This window comes from Oryctolagus cuniculus, chromosome 16, assembly GCF_964237555.1.
Source record: "Oryctolagus cuniculus chromosome 16, mOryCun1.1, whole genome shotgun sequence".
NCBI classification, from domain to species: Eukaryota; Metazoa; Chordata; class Mammalia; order Lagomorpha; family Leporidae; genus Oryctolagus; species Oryctolagus cuniculus.
The window spans coordinates 24,719,312-24,745,174 of record NC_091447.1 but is presented as its reverse complement, the minus strand read 5'-3'; the positions used below and the strand labels follow the sequence as shown (position 1 = coordinate 24,745,174).

The 25,863-nt window shown below is 42.9% G+C and overlaps 1 protein-coding gene across 3 annotated transcripts in view; it reads right to left on the bottom strand.

Annotated features, from left to right (window-relative positions):
* Positions 1–25,863, bottom strand: part of BMPER (BMP binding endothelial regulator) — a 504,101-nt gene that overhangs the window by 212,664 nt on the left and 265,574 nt on the right. For all 3 annotated transcript variants that reach the window (XM_070059710.1, XM_002713750.5, XM_051853278.2), the window contains 2 exons: positions 4,331–4,413; positions 881–971 (listed from right to left, as the gene is read on the bottom strand). In XM_070059710.1, coding sequence (XP_069915811.1) covers positions 881–971; positions 4,331–4,413 — 174 coding nt within the window. The remainder of the gene's footprint in view (positions 1–880; positions 972–4,330; positions 4,414–25,863) is intronic.

The window sequence follows — 25,863 nt, the reverse complement described above, 5'->3', positions numbered from 1 at the left end:
TCAAGATGAGAAAAGACTACTATAGAGGCCCCCCCGTAGAGGCCAGCAGAGCAGGGATTCAGATCTGCCAAGTGCCCTACTACAGTGCCTTAGTCATTTCTCAAGAAGGAGCAAAGAAACGAAGGCCCTTTGGAGATGCACATCAAGGGCAGGAAGAAGTAGCCATAGCCCCAGCTCCATGAGCAAAGTGCTCATAGACGCCCACAAAACAGAAGGCCTAGGAGACAATCACCTGGTAGCTTGAGAGATCTGAGAAAACCTCTCTCATAACAAAAATCCCCAGGTTTGTACAGACGGGCAAGAAAAGGTGCAGGATGCCGTGGCCATCCTCTACAGAGAAGGAGGAGGAAACATTCCAGGCACTGGATCCCTGCTGTCAGCTGGGCAGCAGGGCCCTCTGGAAAAGCCAGTGGGTCCAACTTGTTGAACCACACCAACAACAGAGAGGAGCACAACCACGGGCTAAACGCACTCAGGGACACAGCACTCAGCTTGCAGAAAACATCTGGTCACCTCATCACCACGGTGAGCTCTGGCCAAGGTATTGCAATATGAAGCAGTAAAAAGACATTTCTGGAAGCAAGCGAAAGCCACAGCCTTTCCTTCCAAAATAAGCGCCACCTGTGGCCCTGTGGAGTGGAAAGCTGGTCTCCGGAGCCCGAGAAGCCCCCATGCCAAGACCTACAGCACGTCGCATTCACGCCGGCCCAGGCACTTCTATGCAAAGCAGTCTGCTCTCTAAACCCATTAGGATACACATGTGAAGCGAGGAAAATTCCACTCAGGAAGGGGAGAGTCACGCATTCTTGAGAGAACACAGACATCGAACAGTATCGGGCAGCACGTGCGGCAGGCCCGCAGCCCTGTCTGCTGAGGTTACCTGGGCATGTGGGGCAGCAGGCTCCCAGGTGCTCCACAGGGTTCTTACAGTGAACGACACAGCGCACCTCCGACTCTGTGACAACGCCCTCCTGGAAAACAGAACTGCACGGTCAGTCGGCCCGGAACTCCCATGGAGGAGTTATGAAGGTTGGAAAGTAACTGAGGTACCACAAGAGTCTAAATCCCCAAAAAGTGCAAAGTGGGGCTGAGTGTCAGGGCCCAGAGGCGCGCAGGGCAAATGGAGTGGGGAGCTAGCTCAACACCCCCAGCACGTTAGAACCCAAGGTGCAAGTCCCATTCCCTGTTCACTGCCTGTCCTTGATCTTTCTCTCTGGCCCTACTTTGTCTCTTTCAAATCCCATTTCTGAGACCTCCCTGCTGTGCATCCTCGGCTGACAGGGTCGGGCTGCTGACTTACAGTTATTTTCCGTTTACAACGCTCACTACATTTCTATCGCTGTGACGACATTTCCAGTCATGCATTAGGCCCCCAGACCACCATGTGACCCTCCTTATTTCCAGACAGTCCTAGAAAGAACTACGCCACCTCTACAACATTAGAAATGTCTCTCTCTCTCCCCTAGAGCCTGGGTCTCAAGTTGCTGATGTTTTTCAAGCACCAAGGAAAAAAAATGAGAAAATTTTAAGTTCATATCACACATATGAAAATATAGACATTTAGGTCATAATGAAATAAAGTAAATTATTTCTGAAGTGACCTTGAGACTGCAATATCACTTCATGTCAACTAAAACATTTCTAAAATTAATATGCCCTCCCATAGAGAGCTTCTGTTTAATTAAAACAGTATCTTTATTCAAAGGCAGCAACACTTCATCCCTGCTTCCTCTGTGCAGCCTGAGGATCTTCAGGACCTCTGCTGTGTAACAATGGTAAATTCTACTCCAAAGAGCAGGAGGCTGTCACATTTGACAGAGACTGTAGCTACAACCTTTAGAGCTGAGATTTCACTGCTTAAGAGGCAGAGTACAGGTGCCAGCACTGTGGCATAGCAGGTAAAGCCACCACCACTGGTATCCCATATGGGCGCTGGTTTGAGTCCCAGCTGCTCCCTGCTAATGCACCTGGGAAGCAGCAGAAGATGGCCCAAATCACTGGGGCCCTGCACCCTTATAGGAGACCCAGAAGAAGCTCCTGGCCTCTGGCTTTAGTCCAGCCCAGCTCCAGCCATTTGGGGGGGTGAACCATCAGATGGAAGACTTTCTCTCTTTTTCTCTCTTTCAAATAAGTAAATCTTTTTTAAAGGGGGTGGGGGGACGGGGACAGGGTATATGTGGGCAGGGAAGACTATAGAACCAATGTGGGCATTTGTGTTATTAAAACAACTCTCCTCTCTAGGCTGGCACTGTAGCATACTGGGTAAAGCTGCCACCTGCAGTGCTGGCATCCCATACGGGCACAGGTTCTATTCCCAGCTGCTCCACTTCCAATCCTGCTGGTGGTCTGGGAAAGCAACAGAGGATGGCCCAAGTCCTTGGGCTCCCCTGCCCACGTGGGAGACCTAGAGGAAAATCCTGGCTCCTGGCTTCAGTCTGGCCCACCCCCGGCCATTGCAGCCATTTGGGGAGTTAAGCATGAGATGAAAGATCTCTCTCTCTCTTCTGTCTCTCTGAAACTCTGCTACTCAAATAAATGAATATTTTAAAACAAAATTTAAAAACTCTCCTCTTTTTGTACCTTTTTGTAAAAATTCAACAATTTTACATTATTTATATCTGTTCTACCTACTATAAATTTTCACAAATAACTTAGATTTACTTCATAAATAAGCTGAATGTTTAATAACTGAAGGTCTCGTAAACAAACACATCTATTGTGGGCATAAATAAAGCAAATGATTACATAAAATTGAGAATTCAATAAATTGTCAGTATGATAGAGATAAGATCAGAGAAAACAACCATTATTACATTAACCTTTCAATCTCTTTTCAACACAAATCCTTGCAGGGTGAAATGGAGTGAGGAATAAAATGGTTTATCAGTACCTTCACTACAGACAAGAATTTTTTTTAAGATTTATTTATTTATTTGAAAGTCAGAGTTACAGAGAGAGGAGAGGCAGAGAGCGAGTCCTTCCACCCAATGGTTCACGCCCCAGTTGGCCCCAACGGCCGGAGCTGCACCAATCCAAAGCCAGGAACCAGGAGCTTCTTCCGGGTCTCCCACATGGGTGCAGGGGCCCAAGGACTTGGGCCATCTTCTACTGCTTTCCCAGGCCATAGCAGAGAGCTGGCTCGGAAGTGGAGCAGCCAAGACTAGAACCTGTGCCCATATGGGATGCCAACACTTCAGGCCAGGGTGTTAACCCGCTGCACCACAGCGCTGGCTCCCAGATAAGAATTTTTAAGTTAAGTCAAAATTAGATGAGTATTATTGTTTTTCAACAGAGTATTTCTATAGATAAGGAGTTTGGGAGCCGGCGCTATAGCATAGCGGGTAAAGCCGCTGCCTGCAGTGCTGGCATCCCATGTGGGCACCAGTTTGAGTCCCGACTGCTCCACTTCTGAGCCAGCTCTCTGCTATGGCCTGGGAAAGCAGTAGAAGATGGCCCAAGTCCTTGGGCCCCTGCACCCATGTGGGAAACCCAGAAGAAGCTCCTGGTTCCTGGCTTCAGATCAGCGCTGCTCCGGCCATTGTGGCCAACTGGGGAGTGAACCAATGGATGGAAGACTCACTCTCTCTCTCTCTCTCTCTCTCTCTCTGTGTGTGTGTGTGTGTGTATGTATGTAACTCTTTCAAATACATGAATAAATCTTAAAAAAAAAAAAAAAAAAGAAAGAAAAGAAGAGAAAAGGAGTTTGAAAACTCAGGTTCTTCGCATCCCTTTGGTTTACCTTGCTGTTTAATACCTGCAGCAATTAGAGCCATGTGGAATGGCTACTCTCTTTGGAGTTCAGCAAGGATCAGCTACAACTGGCTCCTCGGCTGCTGAACAAGAGGTTCCCAAATTTGCCAGGTTGAAATCTTTGAGGTTACAGTATACTAATTGCTTCAATTTTAATACAGTTTATGGATTGGCCCCAGTTCAAAATCTTTCTAAATCAAAGAAGGAAAACATATATCATCTAACAATACCTCTTTTCTGTTAACAGGCATTCGTGTTTTGCTCAAAGATGATTTCACAGGAAGACACAAATTTTCCCCAAGGACATATACAGCTTCCTGGAGTCTTTCCAGGCACAATTTAACAATGGTGGACGGTTCCGCTGTGTGTTTCTGGAAGTAAGTCCTATACAGTTTCTTTCCTATACCTGTACTGTTATGGTGAACATCACAATTAAAGCACGCAAGGATACAGTTGGGTTTGTGTTTGTTTCTCATTTTTGTTTCATGTTTTGGTGGGATGTTATTCTGTGCTGTCTGAAGGGGCTGCTCAGAATTCTATGGAATACTTTTTACTGGAAAATAAAATAGCTGGACTTTACCTGGCACTGGCGCAGGACGCAGGGCTCAGCCGGGCTCTGCCATTTGAAGGAGCTGTTATAGGTATTTCTTTCATAGGTGCAACCTACATGGGAAACACAGAAGAAGGAAGAAAAGTAAAGAATAAATGTGGGTTTCCTTCACCTTTAGAGAGCAAGAAGTTACCTTTAAAAAAAAAAAAAGTTTATTTATGTATTTGAGAGGCAGAGTTACAGAGAGAGAGGGAGAGAGTATGCCTTCCATTCGCTGGTCCACTCCCCAAACAGCCACAACAGCCAGAGCTGAGCCAATCCAAAGCCAGGAGCGTCTTCCAGATCTCCCACGTGGATGCAGGGGCCCAACCACTTGGGCCATCTTCTTCTGCTTTCCTAGGCCATAGCAGAGGGCTGGATCAGAAGTGGAGCAGCTGGGACTAGAACTGGCATCGATATGGGATGCCAGCACTGCAGGTGGTGGCATTACCTGCTACACAACAGTGCTGGCATCATGTCTTTTTTTTAAGATTTATTTATTTATTTACTTGAGGGACAGAGTTACAAACAGAGAGAAGGAGAGACAAATAGAGAGATCTTCCATCCATTGGTTCACTGCCCAAATGGCTGCAATGTCAAGAGCTTGACCAATCTAAAGGCAGGAGCTTCTTCCGGGTCTCTCACATGCATGCAGGGGCCCAAGGACTTAGGCCATCTTCCAGTGCTTTCCCAAGCTATTGGCAGGGAGCTGGATCAGAAGCAGAGTAGCCAGGACTTGAACCAGTGCCCATATGGGATGCCGGCACTGCAGGAGGATGCTTGACCTAGTATGCCACAGTGCCAGCCCCATAAGTTATGTTTTCTAAGCCAAGTCCAGCAGTTGGAGGAACCGTCATACTCACTGAGTGCTTTTCTCGAAAATACAACTAAACCTTCTAAGTATGCACTTGGCATTCACTGAGATTACTTCTTTGACTATTGAGAAAATTAACTTCATAGACTATATTTTCAAATGGCAAGTCACAGATTGATGAACTCTCTTGGCCAAAACACATAACCTCATGACTTTATGCTCAGTGCAGTATAAAGAGTAAGAAAGCTAAAAAACATCACCACGAAGGCCGGCGCCGTGGCTCACTAGGCTAATCCTCCGCCTTGCGGCGCCGGCACACCGGGTTCTAGTCCCGGTCGGGGTGCCGGATTCTGTCCCAGTTGCCCCTCTTCCAGGCCAGCTCTCTGCTGTGGCCCGCGAGTGCAGTGGAGGATGGCCCAGGTGCTTGGGCCCTGCACCCCATGGGAGACCAGGAAAAGCACCTGGCTCCTGGCTCCTGCCATCGGATCAGCGCGGTGCGCCGGCCGCAGCGTGCTGGCCGCGGCGGCCATTGGAGGGTGAACCAACGGCAAAGGAAGACCTTTCTCTCTGTCTCTCTCTCTCACTGTCCACTCTGCCTGTCAAAAAAAAAAAAAAATCACCACGAAATGGGATCTTACGTGAGACCAGGCTAACTCAAGAATGCTGGAGACTGAGAAATCTAAAACATGGTAGGAAATACAATTAGAGAACTGAAATACAGAAGAAATTGATTGCAAATTTCTATAACCATTTAAGACTCTTAAAGAAATACTTTCTTCACTGGAAAAAAAACCTTAGGACTATCAATTCATATTTCACTTTTAGGTAATAAATTAGATTAAGCATACCTGAAAATACCAATGTAGAGATTACCACATGTTAATTCACTGGCCAAAACAGAAATCATATGAATTCATTGATCGAAACAGATGTCAAAGGTCAGAGACCCTCCTAAGAGGGAACAAGCCAATCGGCTTAGATTCCTATAGACAGCTACGACAACAGAAATGTGAAGACCACAGTGTCAATCCTAACTTGGTTTATACATTTTACACCCTCAACTCTGTGGGCTACACTTTCTGGAGAACACACTCAGCTATGCCTGTACTCAACATATTCTTACTAATGATAGTCTGGATTGCTGCAACTAACAAGTACAAAAGCAGCAACAAGCACATGGGAAAACGTAAAAATAAAAGGGCCTGAAACAGAAAACTGTTTTAATGACTGACTTCTGGCAAACTAATCAATATCAATTCATGTCAGTTTTTCTATCCAAGACATGAAAAGATCCCCCTCCTTCTATGAGTATTTTAGATACTGCTATGGTTTAAAAAAGAAAAAAAAAAAGTCTCTTGGGGCCAGTGCTGTGGCATAGTGGGTAAAGCTGCCACCTACAGTGCTGGCATTCTACGTGGGTGCCAGTTCAAGTCCAGGCTGTTCCACTTCCAATCTAGCTCTCTGCCATGAGCTGGGAAAGCAGAAGAGGGCCCAAGTCCTTCAGCCCCTGCACACATGTGAGAGACCCAGAAGAAGCTCCTGGCTCCTGGCTTCAGCACAGCTCCGGCCATTACAGCCATCTGGAGAGTGAACCATTAGATGGAAGATTTTCCTTCCTCCCACTGTAACTCTGCCTTTCAAGTAAATAAATAAACCTTTAAAAAAAAAAGTTTCTTAATGGGCAAGGGAGTAGGAGATGGGATGGTTTGTGGGTGGGAAGGTGGTTATTGGGGGAAGAACCGCTATAATCCAAAAGTTGTACTTTTTAAATTTATATTTATTAAATAAAAATGTTTTCTATAAAAAAAAAAAACAACTAGAAACAGACTTGCCATATGATTCGGCAATCCTATCACTGGGTATATACCCAAAAGACTTGAACACAATGAATCACAATATACCTGCACCACCATGTTTATAGCAGCACTGTTCATAATCACTAGAATTGCCATCAACCGAGGTGCCTATCATCAGATGAGTGGATAAAGAAAATGTTGTACATATATACAATGGAATATTATTCTACCATTTGCAGCAAAATGGATGCAACTGGAGGACATCGTATTTGTCAAATAAGCCAGGCCCAGAAAGACAAATACTGCATTTTCTCCCTTATATGTGGGGGCTAAAATTTAAAAAACAAACATGTTTAAAATTTAAAAAACAAAAACAGTATTGCTGCAAATACAGTTTTGTGAAACTGTTTTCTATCTTTGTCAAACCAATGGTTAAGAATGTTATACTACTATAGTTTTAATGACCTGTGATTACTTTAAAATTTACTGTATATGGGTGAAATGGTCATTTTTTCCATTCAATTATTGTTTAAAGCCGTTGTCTATATTCTAAACTAAACTAGGGTCTTTTTTCTTTTTACTTGTTAAACTTCTTATTTGGTGAAGTATGATGCCTTTTTACTATAATGTAAATTTAAAATATGTTATCTCAAAAACTACAAAATTACAGGGAGAAGAAGGAGGGTGGAAAGGAGAGAGGAAGAAGAGGGAGGAAAAGGAATATCATTATATTCTTAGAATTTTATCTACAAAGCACATTGAATCTGTTAAAAACTAATTAAAAATTAAAATAAAAATTACAAGAAATACATTTTTAAAAAGTCTCTTAATACAAACAAGCAGAATAATAAAGGAGTTAGGAAAATCTCGATAGATGTTTCCACAAACTGGGAACTATGATCCGAATTCCCAAAGAATTGTGAATGATTGAAAAAGAGCTCAGTGATACTCGGCTCTCTAGTCCCTACAAATCAAATTACTGAAGTACACAGCTGACTGGAAACATGTTAGGGCAATGCTTTCACTATATATTTTTTAATTTCCTTTGCATGAAGTGTTACAGAGATAAAATGTTCAACCATAGGAACCCTTCACACACTACAAATACTTAAGCCAAACCGAGAATAAATACAGTAAATTTTCAACAATGCAAACCAATATAAAACAATTCGGGCTAACATAAATCTTAGTGAACAAACACACTTACAATAGATGTACCATGTGCATGTCTGGTCCACTAACACAGACTCACTCAGATAATAAATAACTTGCTCCGAGAGATGGAGGCGGGGAAATCAGAGAAGCAAATCCAATTCATGTTAAGTCCAAGTAAATATGAAACGCCTGCCAAGCCTGCCAGTAGAGTTTCCGAATATGTTATATATTTTCATCATGTGGATTAAAAAACTGAAAGAAAGGGTGTTTTTTGCTACTATTAGGGCAGGCAAAGATTTTGCTTTTTTTACTTTGGGAGGAGGAAGTGTTCTACAAAACCCACATTGGCGAGGCCAAGAGACCGCGCCTAAGCAATGCCATGTCATGTGCAAAGGGCTCCCAGGAGAAGTACGGGGATCTCTGGGTTATTCCAGTCTAGATGAGAAAATAGTTACTGGAACAAGCAGTCCACAGTGCAGGGAACCCAACAGTGCTTCCTGCTCCAAATAACTCTACATTGGAAGGCTTGTTCCTCCACCATTTTTTAATATGCAAAGAAAGACTGGGTAATAATATTGGAAAATCAGACCAAGGTCAGATTGTGAAGTGTTTCATTGCCTAACTCTCTTGTTTACAGTGTGTCAGATCACCCTTGAGTCCAGAGAACAGATTTTCTCACATGATGGATGAATCTGAATGACTGAATAGACTCAAAAACATCTGTGGAAATCTCTTTAGCAAAAATAATCCGTGCCTTTTCTTTCTCCACCTCCCATCACTGGCATGGAGACATCACTATATCGACCATTAGTGTAATTTCATACATAACGGATTCTTGGGACAAGGTAATCAATGTCCATTTGATTCATTTTCTAACATAAACATGCTATTCTAACACGAGACTGTGAAGCTATGTGCAGAATCGGACATAAACACAGTCAAGGAGAACCTTGTAAGTATTCCAGAAATGAATGACCTCCTACTTTTTGGGAAGGCAAACTTCATAATTAACTCAGTTTGCCACCAGCTTTATGCTGTCTGCTTTTTCTGTTGATGTCTTTCTAATCCAATGTGGACTGTTACTTTTATAAAATATGCTAAATGACTTCCCAGAGGAATGAGCGATCTAGCAGTTAAAATATCAGTTGAGGGGGCTGACACTGTGGCAAAGCAGGTTAACACCCTGGCCTGCAGTGCCGGCATCCCATATGGGCACCAGTTCAAGACCCGGCTGCTCCACTTCTGATCCAGCTTTCTGCTATGGCCTGGGAAGGCAGTGGAAGATGGCCCAAGTCCTTGGGCCCCTGTACCCACCTGGAAGACCTGGAGGAAGCTCCTGACTCCTGGCTTCAGATCGGCAAAGCTCCAGCCATTGCAGCCAATTGGGGACTGAACCACAGGATGGAAAACCTCTCTCTCTCTCTCTCTCTGCCTCTTCTCTCTCTGTGTAACTCTTTCAAATAAATAAATAAATCTTTAAAAAAAAAAAACTTTAAAAAAACATCAGTTGAGATGCTCACATCCCATATCAGAAAGCCTGGATTCAAGTCTGTGCTCTACTCCTGATTCCATTTCCCTGTTAATGTGCACACTGGGAGGCAGCAACTGATGGCTTACATGGTTGTCTAGACTGAGTTCCTGGTTCTGTCTTCAGCCTGGTAAAGCCTCAGACATTGAAGGTATCTGAAGTATGAAGCAGTGGATGGGAATGATCTCGCTTTCTCTCTCTCTCTCTCCCTCCCTCCCTCTCTCTCTCTCTCTCTCTCATACATTGAATAAATAATCTCTAAATAGCTTTCTAGAAAAGTCAAATTTAAAAGATTAACACCAGTAAGGTGTTTGGCACAATGATTAAAGCACACTTGGAATGCTCCCATCCTGAAACTCAGGGCCTGCGTTCTAGTCCTGGCTTACTTCTGATTCCATTTTCCTACTAACATGCCCTATGGGAGGCATAAGGAGTTGATTTAAGTAGTTGGATCCCTGCCACACATGTAGAATACTCAGATTGAGTTCCTGGCTCCTGGCTTCAGCCTGACCCAGCCCCAGCTGTTGTGGGCATTTCTTTAGTCAATCAGCAGTTAGAGGTTCTCTGTCTCTTTTTGAACCTGTCTCTCTGTATTTCAAATAAATCAAATTTTAAAAAGTAAATCAACAAAAGATTTAAAAGATTAAGAGAATTAAACACATAAGCTCAATTTGTTTATTATATGCATCACAGATGGATTAATCTGATTATATTAAATGTTATGAATTGTTTACTCTTTATTTCTGTGTTTATCTACTGTAGTTCAGCATTGTACTCTGTGGACCACTGGCTACCTGCCCAGCACATTCTGGGTATCACTGCACTGGGGGACATGTCCTGGGAGTAGCAATTTTCCAAATTGCTATGTTTAAATTAGAAACAAACTTACAGATAGTATAGAAAATTTGCACAGAAAGACTAAAGTAGCTTGGTCCAAATTAGAAGGAATTAGGTGTGAAATTAACAATAAAAGCCAGGTTCTGTGTGAAATTCACATTTTCACATCCAGGTTTAGACGAGCAGTCTTATTTTGGCACTTTCCAGTTCAGCATGATAGCCTTAACTTGAACGACTTAATGGCCCAGGAAAAAAGTCAACAATGTCCTTACAAAATTAAATAACAGATCCAGAAACTGGAAGAGTGAGTGAGATAGGTAGAATAATGCCCATGTAAATAGGAGAGAAATTCAAAACTTCACAGAAATATGGAATTAAGAAATAATTTTATGTTAGTGCAAAAATTTTTGGAAATCCATGCAGTTTCTTTATAATATATACTATGTACTTTTAAAAAAATGTGTTACACACCTTATTATTTATTTATTTAATTTGAGAGACAAAAAGAATGAGACAGAGAGAGCACCCATTTTCTGGCTCATCTTCCAAATGCCTGCCATAACCAGGACTAGGCCAGGCCAAAGCTGTGCGCCCAGAACTCAACCCAGGTCTCTCACATGAGCAGCATGTTACTTAAACTACCACCTGCTGTCTCCTAAGATCTCAATTACAGGAAAGCTGGAATCAGAAACCAGAGTCAGGACTCAAATCCAGAAACTCCAATACGAGATGCAGCCTCCCAACCAGAGTCTTAGCCAACACTCACCCCTCCAACAACCTTTAGAAGGTTCCTCTTCCATAGCAATGGTAAAGTAGCTAAGTTCTTTTCTTATTTTTTTCTAAATGTATTTATTTGAGAGACAGACAGACAGAATCTTCCTATTGACTAGTTCATTCCCCAAATGCCTACATGATAGCAGTGTTGGACCTGGCTGAAGTCAGTAGAAGGGAACTCAGTTCAGGTCTCCCACAGGAAAGGCAGAATCCAATTCTTTAGACATCACCTGTTGTCTCCCAGGGTTTGCTTTAACAGGTTAGATTCAGGAGCTAGAGGTGGCTATGGAATCCCGGCACTCGCAGGTAAGATGCAGGCATCTTAACTGCTAAACCAAACATCTACCAACCCCCTCCATTTTCTTTACATATTTTAAAATAAACTTTCTAGAAAGGAATTCATAAACATTCATTAGTTTTATTCTGGTGATTAAAAGTTTCTGAGATTCTACCAGCTTCAATAAAACCATCAGCACTATGGCAGGAAAAATGTGTTATTTTCTGAAAAAATAACAGTAACCAGTAGTTCTCAGCCAAGGACAATTTTGCCTTCTACCTTGAACCCTTCCCAAGGAACTTCTGGCAGTGCTGGGACACGATTTTGGTTGTCACAATTAGGGGATGACGGGTGCCACAGGCATCTACTGGGTAGGGACCAGGGATGCTACTAAACACTCTACAATGAACCACAAAGAATTAACCAACTCAGAATGTCATTGTGCCAAGGCTAATTATGAAAGCCTGTTTCAATCCATTATGCAGAACTCCATAGTTCTTCTTTACATCTAAAATGACACAAAAATCAGCCTCAACTAGCTACAATTTCCTTCTGTACTCATTTTGGCTTTTTAAATACTTCAGGGTGGGGAGATCTTCAGTCTTTTGAACACACGTATTCTTGTAGAGAAAAGTTTGGCCTCTCAACACGTGGCAATGGAAACAGAAAGAATGCACATTAATTGAATCCACAGTTAAGCAATAAAACTCATTTTTCCTATTAGTTGTGACCTTTCTCAGTGGCCACATCATCCCAAGGGAGAAAGTCTAGCACACATTTTCATCATTCTATTGTTAAAATAACTGTTAAAAATCATCAGGATCATAAAAAATGGCACTGGCCTTTTAACCAGCCTTAGTTATGCCTGGCTTACCCCTCTGGTCTAAGTCTTCTGACTTCAGGTTACCATGAGCCGTACAGCACAGAACTGGATCTTACTATTACCAGTACCTGAACCTTTGGTACCCACATCCCTCACATCCTGTCCCCGACCTACCTTTGCAGTCCTCTCCCTTCATTCTAAGAACTCCACCTCGGTCCCTGGGTTCCTGTCACAAGGAACTCACGTGCTTCTGAATGCATAGTAAGTGCCTCCGCCAAGGCTTCACTCCGTCAGCTGCAGCTGCCACAAAGTGCCCACCTGAAGGACACTCAGACTTTACCTTTAGGGTCTCTCTGCTGCCCACCTCCTCCCTCTTCAACCTTTCCTCACTCCTTCCAGACGCTGTCTTCTGGTCTTTCCATCCCCTCCATTCCAGGCTCAGCTAAGCTGCTGGTTATTACTCAGCTGGACGAGGGGCTCAGTGGCTCTTTTCTTGGTAGTGGTAAGGGGTCTTCTTCAAGCCATTCTCCTACACAGATGCCCACATATGCTGTTTCAAATCCAAGTCTTATCATTTCTATCACATACTTGAACTTTATCAATGACAGACGGTGCTGTCTCCTCCTCCTCCTCCTCCTCCTCCTAGCTGAAGTACAAAGCAGGTAGCTACTGTCAAGCCATCTCCAGACCACTTGGGTCAGGGTCCCCAGAAACAGGAAGTAGAACAGGAATCTCATTTTCAGAATTGAAAATAACTAGGCCGGCGCCGCGGCTCACTAGGCTAATCCTCCACCTTGCGGCGCCGGCACACTGGGTTCTAGTCCCGGTCGGGGCGCTGGATTCTGTCCCGGATGCCCCTCTTCCAGGCCAGCTCTCTGTTATGGCCAGGGAGTGCAGTGGAGGATGGCCCAAGTGCTTGGGCCCTGCACCCCATGGGAGACCAGGATAAGTACCTGGCTTCAGCCATCGGATCAGCGCGGTGCGCCGGCCGCAGCGCACCAGCCGCAGCGGCCATTGGAGGGTGAACCAACGGCAAAGGAAGACCTTTCTCTCTGTCTCTCTCTGTCCACTCTGTCCAAAAAAAAAAAGAAAGGAAGGAAGGAAGGAAGGAAGGAAGGAAGGAAGGAAGGAAGGAAGGAAGGAAGAAAATAACTAGCCTACAATAAAATTAAGACATCTTAGCATATGCAGTTATTCCCTGGTATTCATAGGGGTTTGGATGCAGGACCCTCAGAAACTCTCCAAAACCCATGAATATTCAAGTCCCTTATATAAAATTACATAGTGTTTGTATATACGTATGTACCTTCTCCCATCTACTTGAAGTCATCTCCTGATATTTACAATATTGTATAATATTTAAGGAATAGTGACAAGCAAAAAAAAAAGTCTGTACATGTTTACTGCAAATGCAAGTGTTGTTGTTTTTTCAAATATTTTCAGTCCACAGTTGACTGGATCATCTGTGTGGACATACAGGACTTACTGTAATGGCTCTCTTAGGCCTGGTCTCAGTTCACTACTTCATCCTCTTTTTCTGCTTCTCCCATGCTCACTGCCTCCACGGCAGAAAAGCTGCACTTAGGATCCCTCCAAATATGGCCACAGGATCTCATCCTGTGAGTTGACGTATGCTCTTCCCTACTTTTTTAAGATTTATTTTATTTTTATTTGAAAGGCAGAGTTAGAGAAGAGATAGAAAGATCTTCCATCTGCTGATTCACTCCTCAAATGGCCACAAGGGTTAGGGTGGGGCCCAGTCAAAGCCAGGAGCCAGGAGCTCCCTCTGGGTCCCCAGTGTGGGTGCAGGGGCCCAAGCACTTGGACCACCCTCCCCTACTTTCCCAGATGCTTGGCAGGGACCTGGATTAGAAGTGGAGCAGCTGGGAAATGAACCACTGCCCACATGGGATGCCAGCATTGCTTGGTCCCTTCTTGAGAAGCCCAGATCTCATCCATTCCCTTCATCTCCACCACTCCATCAGGAAAACAGGTCACCCAGGCCTTCTGTCCTTGCCTGACCAACTCCTCCTTCCATATTCAGCTCCGAGTCATAGCCTCTAGGAACCTGTCCTTGAAACCACCCACTCAGGGTGTGCTCCTGGGGACTTTCTCCATGTGCACTGTGAATTTCCTGGTCTTACACAGTACTTTTTACATTCAGCAGGTATTTAATAAATGTTAAATTTCACTGGGAATAACGAGTAAGCACCATCATACATTTATTTTCTACAAATCATAGTAACAGTACCAAGAAAATGACTTTCATTGTCCCTCCTGTCTCCTCTTGACATACAGGCCAGACCCATTCATTTTCACTTCCCAAAAACCAAAGCTTTCCTAGAGAAAGTCAGGAAGTCCATTTTTAATAGCATACCTGTTCTTTCCAAAAATCTACTTGGGTCTCCCAAACTACTGTTTTTCCCTTGCCTTTTTCTTTTTGGATAAGCATGTAAACAGACATATTTACCTACATTAAACCAAACTTGGAGTCTTTGAAATCAGACCATGCCACATGGCATAGGGAAACACAGCACACAGGTTTGCTATTCTTTGCTACTTCCGGGCCACCTGATAGAGTACCACTACCCCCTGGACTGGGTCAATAAGCCTCAAATTACCCCAGCCCAATACAATTTTTTTAATGAACCACTTTTCAGACACTGTTCTCCAGAAACATATGGAAGTACAAACAGGATAAACATAAAATCTGACCAGCCATTCTAGGGCTTAACTTGTGTCCTTAAGAGTTCATTTAAAACAAGCTTTTATTACTCTTCAAGGCTGTGACTACCATGAATCCTGCAGGCAATTTTGCTTATTTTTGGCTAATGGGAATTTTATAGCCAAACCATTTCCTCAATCCCAAGAGAGTGAATCAGACCCATGAGCTGAGTTCCTAAAGAGCAGTGTGTGGCCCCTCACCACAACATTCTTTTCATAGCTTTTTTTTGTTTCATTTGCCAATTAGGAATTCATGATCAAAATGAAATAATCAACAATAGAAAAGAAATGGCAGAAAGTCATTTTGCTTAATTTTTGATAACTGTATGAATAAAACCCAAATAAACAAATGTGTATATTGAATCATCTGCAAATTCAGCTTGCTTTGTGTATGAGGAACCAAAGATCCCCATGTTACTTACTTAGAATTGTAATCTTTGTGTTTATTGGAGATGAGAAAGTGATGAAATTGTGGCTTATACTCTCAAAACTTTATAGTATTATAATCCACACAATATCTGGCATTGTTATTAAGATAATAAATAAGTTTATGAATCACAAACTGGGCCTCTCTTCAATAAAATATGCTTTTGAACTTTTAATATAATTAATACAATAAAAGAAATATGCAACGCATTAAGGGATAAAAATGCTTGCAACAATCTTTTTTATATGAGCCACATCACCCACAGTTCTTGCAAGTGTTCTTCACTTATCATAAACACTTCTAAATATGGGAGTGCCTTGTCCTCTGGGCTGCTTCACATTGCAATGATGATTCCACCCTCAGCACCACTGCTATTCAACAGCCAAAGGAGAAATAAGGAGGTGGCACTCACACCAAGCCAAAATGGAGAACATAGAAAATTGCATCACACCAGGAGAGCCTATCCGGTGAAGTCAGCAGCTTGGTTTTCTAGTATGAACAGGAAGTATCACCAAAGGCCATTTTCAAACACAGGTTCCCAAAAATCATTATGAGAACTACTACATGAATAGTCCTCCAATCGAATAAAGGGACATAAGAGAAAATGTCAACTGTTGTATAATTGTTATAAGTGAGACATTGCACTTGAAGATTCCCCATAGGGGTCAATTTTATTATCATAAAAGGCACCATAGGACAAACATTATTTTATCCCTGGTTTTTTTAAAACAAGGAAACCAAGTTTCAGAAAATGGACATTACTTTGTCCAGTTACACAGCTGGTCTCTGTCTCACTCCCAAATCCACGTTCCACTCACTACTTGGGTTCTGCGAGGCACATAGAAGGAGCTCAGAAAGCCAAAGCTGTAATAGGAAAAATGGTGTCCCTGGGGAAGACGACTTGCTGCTGTCTCTCAGTGATGTTCCAGTGCCGACTGAAAGCCACCATTATAAAGTAAAATGCAGGTTTTGTGACTGGAGTGGCAGGAGCTGATTTCTGTGGATTTATGTTCAAACTCAGTTCTAAATGCCTTAACATTTGGCCACCAATCATCCAAAGCCTTGGGCCTTGTGACATTAGGAAGCAACAAATAATGATGGCTCAAAGGCTCAAATTCAAGCATCTAAGGTTTGATTCATGCGTTTTTCAAAATGGGTTTCACAGTTTAGGGTGCACGGTAGCAGCCTAAGGAAAATAATTTATTTAAAGGCACCAACCAACCAACTACTTCATAGCTGGCCCAAAGTAATATCAAAGACATCAGTGAATACCTCTTTGGTGAGCATAAAGAAGTGAGTTGAATTAGCGAGCACACATGTGAAATACCATCTGTGTGACTCTTGTACAGCCCTGCGTGATTTTTATATTTGGTTGGTTAAAGTGGGTGTTCACTGAGGGAAATAAATGTCAGAAATATTCTACCATATCCAGTTTTCTTTTTATACTTTATCTTGAAATCATTTTAGATTTTAAAAAGTTGCTAACAAGTATACAAGGTGGCTTCACCCAACCAACCTCCACTTGTATTAACATGCTGTATTACTACAGCACAACATCAAAACCAGGAAATTGATGTTGGTGCAATCATGTGGACTTTACCAGTTTTACACACACTCATTTGTGTCTGTCTGTGCATAGTTCTGTGTGGTTTTATCACATCAATTCCTATAATCAATCAATAAGCTATCAATCACTACCAGGCGCCCTCCAGCAGCTCATTGATAGCTACATACACTCTACTTCATGTCTTCCTCCCTAAGGCCTGCCAAGCACTGTTTAGTTCCAAGTGCACAATTTTGTTACTCAAGAATGTTACATTAAAAAAAATCATACAGGATATTGCCTATTGAGATTGGCTCTTTTCTCCCTGAACAATGTTTTGAGTTCTATGGAAGTTGTTTCCTCGATCAGCAGATTGTTCTTTTTGAGTGCTGAGCAGTCTTCCCTGGTTTGAATTACCAGTCTGTTGTACCACTCAGCCACTGAAGCGCATCTGGGTTCTTCCCAGTTTTTTGCTTGTTAACAATACCGCCTTTAAGAACATTTGTATACAGGAGTTCATATGGACACAAGTTTTCATTTGACCAGGATAAATGTTCGAGGACAGTTACTGGGTCATACAGTATGCACAGTTAAGAAACTGCCATACTGATTTCCAGAATGTCTGAACCATGTGACATTTTCACCAGCATTTCCTGTTTTTTGTTTTGTTTTGTTTTGCCATTTTGATAGGTGAGCAGTGATATGTCATTGTGCTTTTTTTGTTTGTTTTTTTGACAGGCAGAGTGGACAGTGAGATAGACAGAGAGGTAGGTCTTCCTTTTCCGTTGGTTCACCCCGCAATGGCTGCTGCAGCCGGTGCACCGCGCTGATCCGAAGCCGGGAGCCAGGTGCTTCTCCTGGTCTCCCATGCGGGTGCAGGGCCCAAGCACTTGGGCCATCCTCCACTGCATTCCCTGGCCACAGCAGAGAGCTGGCCTGGAAGAGGGGCAACCGGGACAGAATCCGGCACCCCAACCAGCACTAGAACCCGGTGTACCCGCGCCACAGGCAGAGGATTAGCCTAGTGAGCCGCAGCGCCGGCCCCATTGTGCTTTTATTAGCATTTCCCTGAGGACTAATGATGTTGACTATATTTCATGTGCTTAATTCCCATCTGTATGTATATAACCACATAGGACAATGAAGGTCTCTTCATTTCTTCTATTTTCTAATTAGACTTTTTGTCTCTTCACAAAGTCTCCCGCAGAGCAAACATCCATTATATTGATGAGGTCCAAGTTTTCAATTTTTCCTTTTTGTAGTCAGTGTTTTCTGAGGTAACGTGTGAAAACCTTTCTCCTAAACATATTCTCAAACACTTTTTCTACCAATTTTATAGTTTTTACATGTTATATTTAAGTCGGTGACTAATTTGGACTTACCTGTTGTGTGATCTGTCAGGTGGTCAGTTTTATTTCCTGTCTACAGTATCTAATTGCTCCAGCACCATGTCATGAAAAGGCAAGCCTTCTTCCATTAAATTAGTTTGCCACCTATGTTAAAAACCAACTGAGTACATTTCTGTGAGTCTATTTCTTGTTTCCCCATTCTGATTCTAGATGTGTCTACCCCCTACCAGTACCACACTGCCTCTCTTACTGCAGCTATATTCTAAGTCTTGAAGTGGAATAGCCTGATTCCTCCCACTTCATTCTTGTTTTTCAAAAGTTTTTCTGCTAGATACTGCCCTTTCATACCTGAGAGTACTGTAAAGAGTTCTGGAACAATATGGAATTAACAGATAAATTTATTTTGGTGCAAAAACAATTTTGAAATCCAAGGATGGTCTCTTCACAATACACACTTCCCGAGATCTTAATTTTTAGAATAAGCTTGTCCATGGCTACAAAACACCCCTGTTGGGCTGACCTCTTTTATACCCTCTTAAAAATTACTAATGCAGAAAAATTAGGCTTGATCCACACATCATTAAGGAGCCTCCCATGTTGCAAGATGAGCCTATATGTCTTTGTCAAGAACTGTACTTCTGGGAAGTGAATGCCAGAGAGCAACGCAGGGACTAGGGCATTGCCAAGAGCCCTGGAAAAAATTCATATTCCTACAATCCATCCTTTTCTGCTTATCTACCTGAGCTCTTTTATGAAGTTTGAGCTGAGCCTCATTGGATTGGGATCATTTCAGAACCGTGTGGTCAGTCTAAAAGGTATCTGATCAAACCACTCAACATATTGCATAATCTTTTAGAAGTCTATATATATGACCCCCCACCCTGATCCCATGACATGAAAAGTCCTTTTGTATTTGGAACATGGGTTGAAGTGGGTGCTTAGCTTAGGAGTGAAGATGCCCACATGCCAAATTGGAGTGCCTGCGTGCAGTTCTAGGCTCTAGACCCTGACTCCGGCTTCCTGCCAATGCAGCCTCTGGGAGGTAACAGTGATGGTTCAGTAGCTGGGTTCCTGTCCCTCACAGGGGAGACCTGGCACTTGGCTGTAGCTCTAGTCTAACCCCAGCCATTGCAGGCATTTGGAGAGTGAATCAGTCATAAGAATACTGTGTTTTCTTTCTCCCTCCCTCCCTCCCTCCCTCCTTCTCTCTCTCTCTTCCCCTCCCAACAGGTTTTTTCTTTTTCTTTTTCTTTCTTTCTTTTTCTTTTTTTTTTTTTTTTTTTTTACAAAAAGAAGAGCAGACATTTGCTGTAGCGGTTACGCTGTTGCTTGGGATGCCCATATCTCATATCAGAGTCCCTAGGTTCAAATCCTGGCTCCACTTCTGATCCAGCTTCCTGCTAGTGGCTGCTATGGGAGGCAACACATGACAACTAAAGTAATTACATCCCTGCCACTCAGCCTCAGCCTCAGTTATTGAAGGCATCTGGAAAGTGAACCAGTGGATGGAAGACTGATCTCTGTCTCTCTCCCTCTCTCTTTCTCTCTCTTTCTCCCTTCAAAATAAAGAAGGGAAGGGAAGACATAATCATGAGTAGATAAGAACATTATAAAGAAAAACTCAGTCTAAAACAGAACAAAACTGGTAAATATGTCAACTTGTAGGCTGCAAAGGAGGCTGCCAATCATCTAGCAAGAACAGCAGTCACTGACTTGGGCAATCACATGGGAGAGGAATGAGAAGAAACCTCCAAACAAGGAGCCCACACCGCATCCAAGCCAGAGCTGTGGGAGGTGCACACGGTGAGCCCCCTGTGCTTCCTGAATCCGAGTGTAACCCCTGATTTCTGGGTTTTCGCTTGTCAACAAAGACTTACCTTTTTAAGATCTGTTTCTTTTGTCAGTGATGTTTGTTGAAATGAAGAGAAACATCTGTCATGCAGTCAGCGGTGTGTTGCTAAAATTTAACCACTAACTCTCCTCAAGGAGAGTCTTGATTTTGTAGTATGTTCTGATTTCCAAGGTATAAGCACTCCCCCCACATTTCAAGCTATCAATATGATGTCACTGCACAGGGCTGAGAACATAAGTACTTCTTAACACAACTGCATACGGGACTGCTTGTTTTAATATTAAATGTTATTGGCTTTAATAGTAAATGCTGTAGTTATGCTTTCACTTTCCTAACAAGAGATCATTAATATCTGCCTAGGGCTTATGGTATTTTATTGGCATCAGTGGTCATACTATTTATTCCATACATCTAGCTATAAAATTATTAAAGAATGAAAATAGTCACCTTCTTAGCTCTGACTTTGCATAGTATCCTCCTGCTCCTAAACATGCTGTACACAAACACATAATTTAAGGAGCTGAATATTCATCTCAATGGCTTCCAAGACTGATGAACGCCAGACCCTAGTTAAGAATACAGAGGCCAGGCAGACCCCACTCAAACATCCACCCATGGAGGAGGAATTCATAAACAAATGTGATATATGTGTACAATGGACTAATATTCAGCCTTGTAAACAAGGAAATTATGATACATGGCTACGACATGGATGACCCTTAAAGACATCGTACAAAGTGAAATAAGCCAGACAACAAAAGAAAAACGTTGTATGACTCCACTTACAGAAATATCTTGAAATCATTTTAGATTTCAAGATAGGCAAATTTGTAGAGGAAAAAAGTAGAATAGAGGTTACCATAAGTTACAGGGAGAAGAAATTGGGTAGTTAATGTTTCAGCATGGTGCAGAGTTCTAGTTTAGTATGAAAGTAGACAGAAGGAATAGTGACAATTGTCAATAGTGACAATTCAACAATGTGAGTACATTTAATGCCACTGAACTCTACACTTAAAATGGTCGTAATGGTCAATTTTATTTTATGTATTTTTTATCATACTGTGAAAAGAATACAGATGCCTGGGCCCAGTCATTGGAGATTATGGTTCACTTGGTGTAGGGTAGGACTCAGGCATTTGTGTATTTTATAAGTAGCCCTGGAAATTCTGAGACACAAGTGGGTTTGGCATCTTCTAATCTAGTCCAGCCCCTGCATTTTACAGAACAGGAAACCAAGGTTCCAAAAGAAGTGGCTCGGCCAAGGTCAAGTAACTGGAAGTGGCAGGGTCTGGAATGAGTCCACATCTAATTCCAACTCCTGTCCCCTTTTCACTTCATGATTCAAATAACTGAGACTCTTTATGACCATGGGACACAGAATTGTCCCTGAAAATATTACCCTGGCCTTGTGCAGCCTTGCCTCTAGAGGTTTGGAGTTGTCAATCTTGCTGCCACAGACCCCAGAACACAACACAACAAAAATTCTACGTGAGCTTCAGAGAAGGTTCAGACGTTCCTGGGATTCAGAGCACTGCTTCCTGTGTTTAACACCAGCCAGTCAATGCACAAGCATGTTTGCAGATAAACATCTTCAGCCCTTTAACCACCAAGCTACTGGAAACACAACAAGCTGGATCCGGTGTAATAGGCTCAGACTGAGTGAAGGAGGCACCCAAGTTCATGAACATACCAATGCACTTGGTTCACCTTCATTATCATATCTGCCATGGTAAACACCAGCCTCTGTGGCAGACAGATTTCTAAGGCAAATAGACATGAGCTCTGAAACCAGGTTCCTGTCCAAAAGGGAATCTGGTACATTTAATCCGTAAAACCAGAGTGGGTGGGGTGGGTGGGCAGGAAAGGTGTCAAATTCAGAAGAGACTGCGAGAGTATTCTCTGATCACAGCCCAGCAAGGACGCTTATCCTTGCAGCATGATGATCATTTATATTACTCAGCTACACAAACGAATGAAAGTCTACCATTTTCATTGAAATGCGTGCAACTGGAGGACATCCTATTGAGTGAAATAGGCCGGACACAGAAAGACAAATACCACATGTTCTCCCTTATATGTGGGAGCTAAAATTAAAAAAATAAATAAATAAATAAGAGAGAGAGAGAGAAAAAGAAAGAAAAAAGAAATGTTTGTGTATATAAGCATTGCACCAAGTATAGTTTTTGTAAAACTTTGTTTTATATGCTTGTCAAACCAATGGTTAAGAATGTTATACTACTATAGTTTTAATGACTGGTACTTACTTTAAAATTTACTGTATTTGGGTGAAACAGTCATTTTTCCATTCAATTACTGTTCATTGCTGTTGTCTGAATTCTCACTAAACTAGGGTCTGTTTGCTTTTTACTTGTTAAACTTCTTATTTGGTGAAGTATTGAGCTTTTTACTGTAATGTAATTTTAAGATATGTTATCTCAAAAACTAAAAAAAAGAGGAAAAAGGGTAGAAGGGATGGGGCGAGAAAGAGGAGAAGGGAGGGGAAGGCGGGGGGAATATCAATATGCTCTTACAACTGCATCTATAAATCACATTGAATCTGTTATAAGCTAATTAAAAAGAAAAAAATAAATAAAATAGTAAGTAAGGGCTGTATGCCATGCCTCTGTCACATACACAGAAACTGCTAGCAGTTTCAGAGCGGCCAAACTGAAGAAGCAAACAGAGACCCTAGACGTGGGGGCAGGTTTCTGAGGATGCACCCCAACTTTCCACCCAGAACACCAGCTTTAGAAGGGGAATCCCGAGCCTCAGACGAGACCCTGGCTATGGTAACCCCTGGATTGCCTTTATTTTTAATGTTTTGTTTTGTTTTTTAAAAGATTTGTTTATTTAATTATTGGAAAGGCAGAGTTAGAGACATTGAGAGAGAAAAAGAGAGCAAGCGAGATCTCCCATCTGCTGATTCACTCCCCAAATGGCCACGATGGCCAGAGCTGTGCCAGGCTGAAGTTGGGAGCCAGGAGCCTCTTCTGGGTCTCTGACATGGGCACAGAGGCCCACACACTTGGGCCATCTTCCACTGCTTTCCCAGGCACATTAGCAGGGAGCTAGATGGAAAGTGGAGCAGTCAGAACTAGAATCAGTGCCTACATGGGATGCCGGCACTACAGGCAGTGGCTTTATCTGCCACGCCACAGCACTGGCCCCTGGATTACTGGATTGCAAGACCCAGCTAGGTCATGCCCAGGCTCCTAACCTATGGAAACTGAGATGGTAAATGAGTGTTACTTTAGGCCTCAAAGTTGGTAATAACCTTTTTTGAATCCATAGAAGATTAAGGCACTAGGATCCAGGAGCAGAAAACAGCTCCTCTGGGCTGACAGCCACTAAAGAGAAAACCCAGGTTCTCGGAAGGCTGTCAGGCACTTTGCACAGGAGACAATGGGGAGAACCGAGCCACCACTCTCCTCCGCCACAGTGAGGAACCCTCTCACCTTGGCCTACCTTAGAAAGCAAAACTCAAGTGCACCATAGGTCAACAGCAGGTTTTGGAAATCTAATCCCCTAACTTTAAGGCAACCACAAATTTTCTACTTAAACTGCCTTCTAAAACCCTACAAAATCATTTTTTATAAAAAGGCCCATAAAAAAATGGGTTAGGACAAATCTGTCGGGGAAAGCTGATCTCTGTTTTAAGTTTCCTTACCAGTTTTAACAACAAAAACATATTTTTGTGAAGTATCATTTTAATGTCCATTTAAAAAATTCATTTTTATTTAAATGCCAAAATAGCCTGGTTTATATTATGGGTAACCAATCTATGAATGAAAACATTTTATACATCTTTTTTCAGTTAGAGAAAAAGCGAGAAGAAAAGGAAATCCCTCTTGTTTTTTGTTTTCTTTTCTTGTCTTTAAAAACGTATTAACAGTCCCTACTCAAATTTCTGGAACTGGGTAGATAAAATTAGTTATACTGCATAGGTTAAAATACACATGCGAGTGTTCCAGAATGGGATGACTGCCATCAAGAAGTTCTCATAAACACGGCATTGTGGTCAACATAATAATGGCATGGGAAGTGAGCGCTTCAAGGGCAGGGATAGAGCGCACAGCCCCAAGATGTTCTAAGCGATAGAGTGTCAGCATTAACATAGCCAGCTATGAAGCTAGTAAAACTCATCTCAAAGAAACACACGTGATGGCACACATGTGCACACGCACGCACATACACACACACACACAGTACACAGAGCCTGGCTCTGGAAAAATCCCCAAGAATCTAGTACCTAGACTGTCACCAGGAAAAGGTAACGACACAGTTGGAGTCAAGAGTAGAAGAGGGGCCGGCGCTGCAGCTCACTAGGCTAATCCTCCACCTAGCGGCACCAGCACACCGGGTTCTAGTCCCGGTCGGGGTGCCGGATTCTGTCCCGGTTGCCCCTCTTCCAGGCCAGCTCTCTGCTGTGGCCAGGGAATGCAGTGGAGGATGGCCCAAGTGCTTGGGCCCTGCACCCCATGGGAGACCAGGAAAAGCACCTGGCTCCTGCCTTCGGATCAGTGCGGTGCGCCAGCCGCGGCGGCCATTGGGGGGTGAACCAACAGCAAAAGGAAGACCTTTCTCTCTGTCCCTCTCTCTCACTGTCCACTCTGCCTGTCAAAAAAAAAAAAAAAAAAGAGTAGAAGAGAACCTTAACCTGTACTATGGCGCTTTTGTCTACTTTAATAGATAGTGCATTCTATTAAAAATGTGTCTTGAACCCCAGCACAGACTCACAACTGAGTAAAGTGCACCTGCCATGCTGGGACACTGCTGCAATAATAAACAACTGTGGCTCCTGCAGAGGAACACGCCAAGGGGCTTCTGAAACACACCATCAGTAAGCACAGCCACTGCGCCCCAGCCACAGCCTGTCCTCGGTCACCTCCACAAAGCACTCTGCCTACATTCTTCCTTTGAAATCATTAGTCCACCCAGGCCGTGACGGGCCCTGGAGTGATGGGGCAGCAAAGGAGAGGGCTACAGAGAGGAAAGGCAGAGCACGCAGGCGTCTGTCTGTCTCTCCTCCCGCCCCTTTGTCTTTGGAGTCCTCATACAACTCCTTCCTTTAACCTCATAGGCGATGCGATGGCAAGAAGAATGAGACATCTGAGACTTCATCTCAGGCTCTCCCAGCTGCAGTGAGATCTCTTAGAAGTTTTTCCATCTGTTAAACTACAATAGAAAAAGCCACCACCTCAGGGCTGAACATCTATGAACACGTCAGCCTGAGCTTTGTCTTTTCTTCCAAAAGATTCTCCAAAACTCATTTACAATATAGTTTGAGTACCTCAGAGACCTTTAACCTAAAGGCAGGTCATCCTTGTTTGGGGTGTGAAACCTGGGGCAAGCTGCATCCTGGATGATTATAAATAACAACCACCAGAAATCCCATCACGTTGAAAAGAAAGGAAACCAGAGGTTGAAGAAAGAACCATTCTTTTGTTTGGGCAACAGACAACGCACAGTTGTGACTGTCAGAGAGGTTTGGTTAAGATCAAACAACCATCTGGCACATGGAGAACTCAACCTTTCCATCTTCAAAAGTTTGAACAATAGAACAATTCACTCTGTCAATACAGACAGTGCGATTACTTTGCTTCAGATTTTCTTTAAATGTCTGTA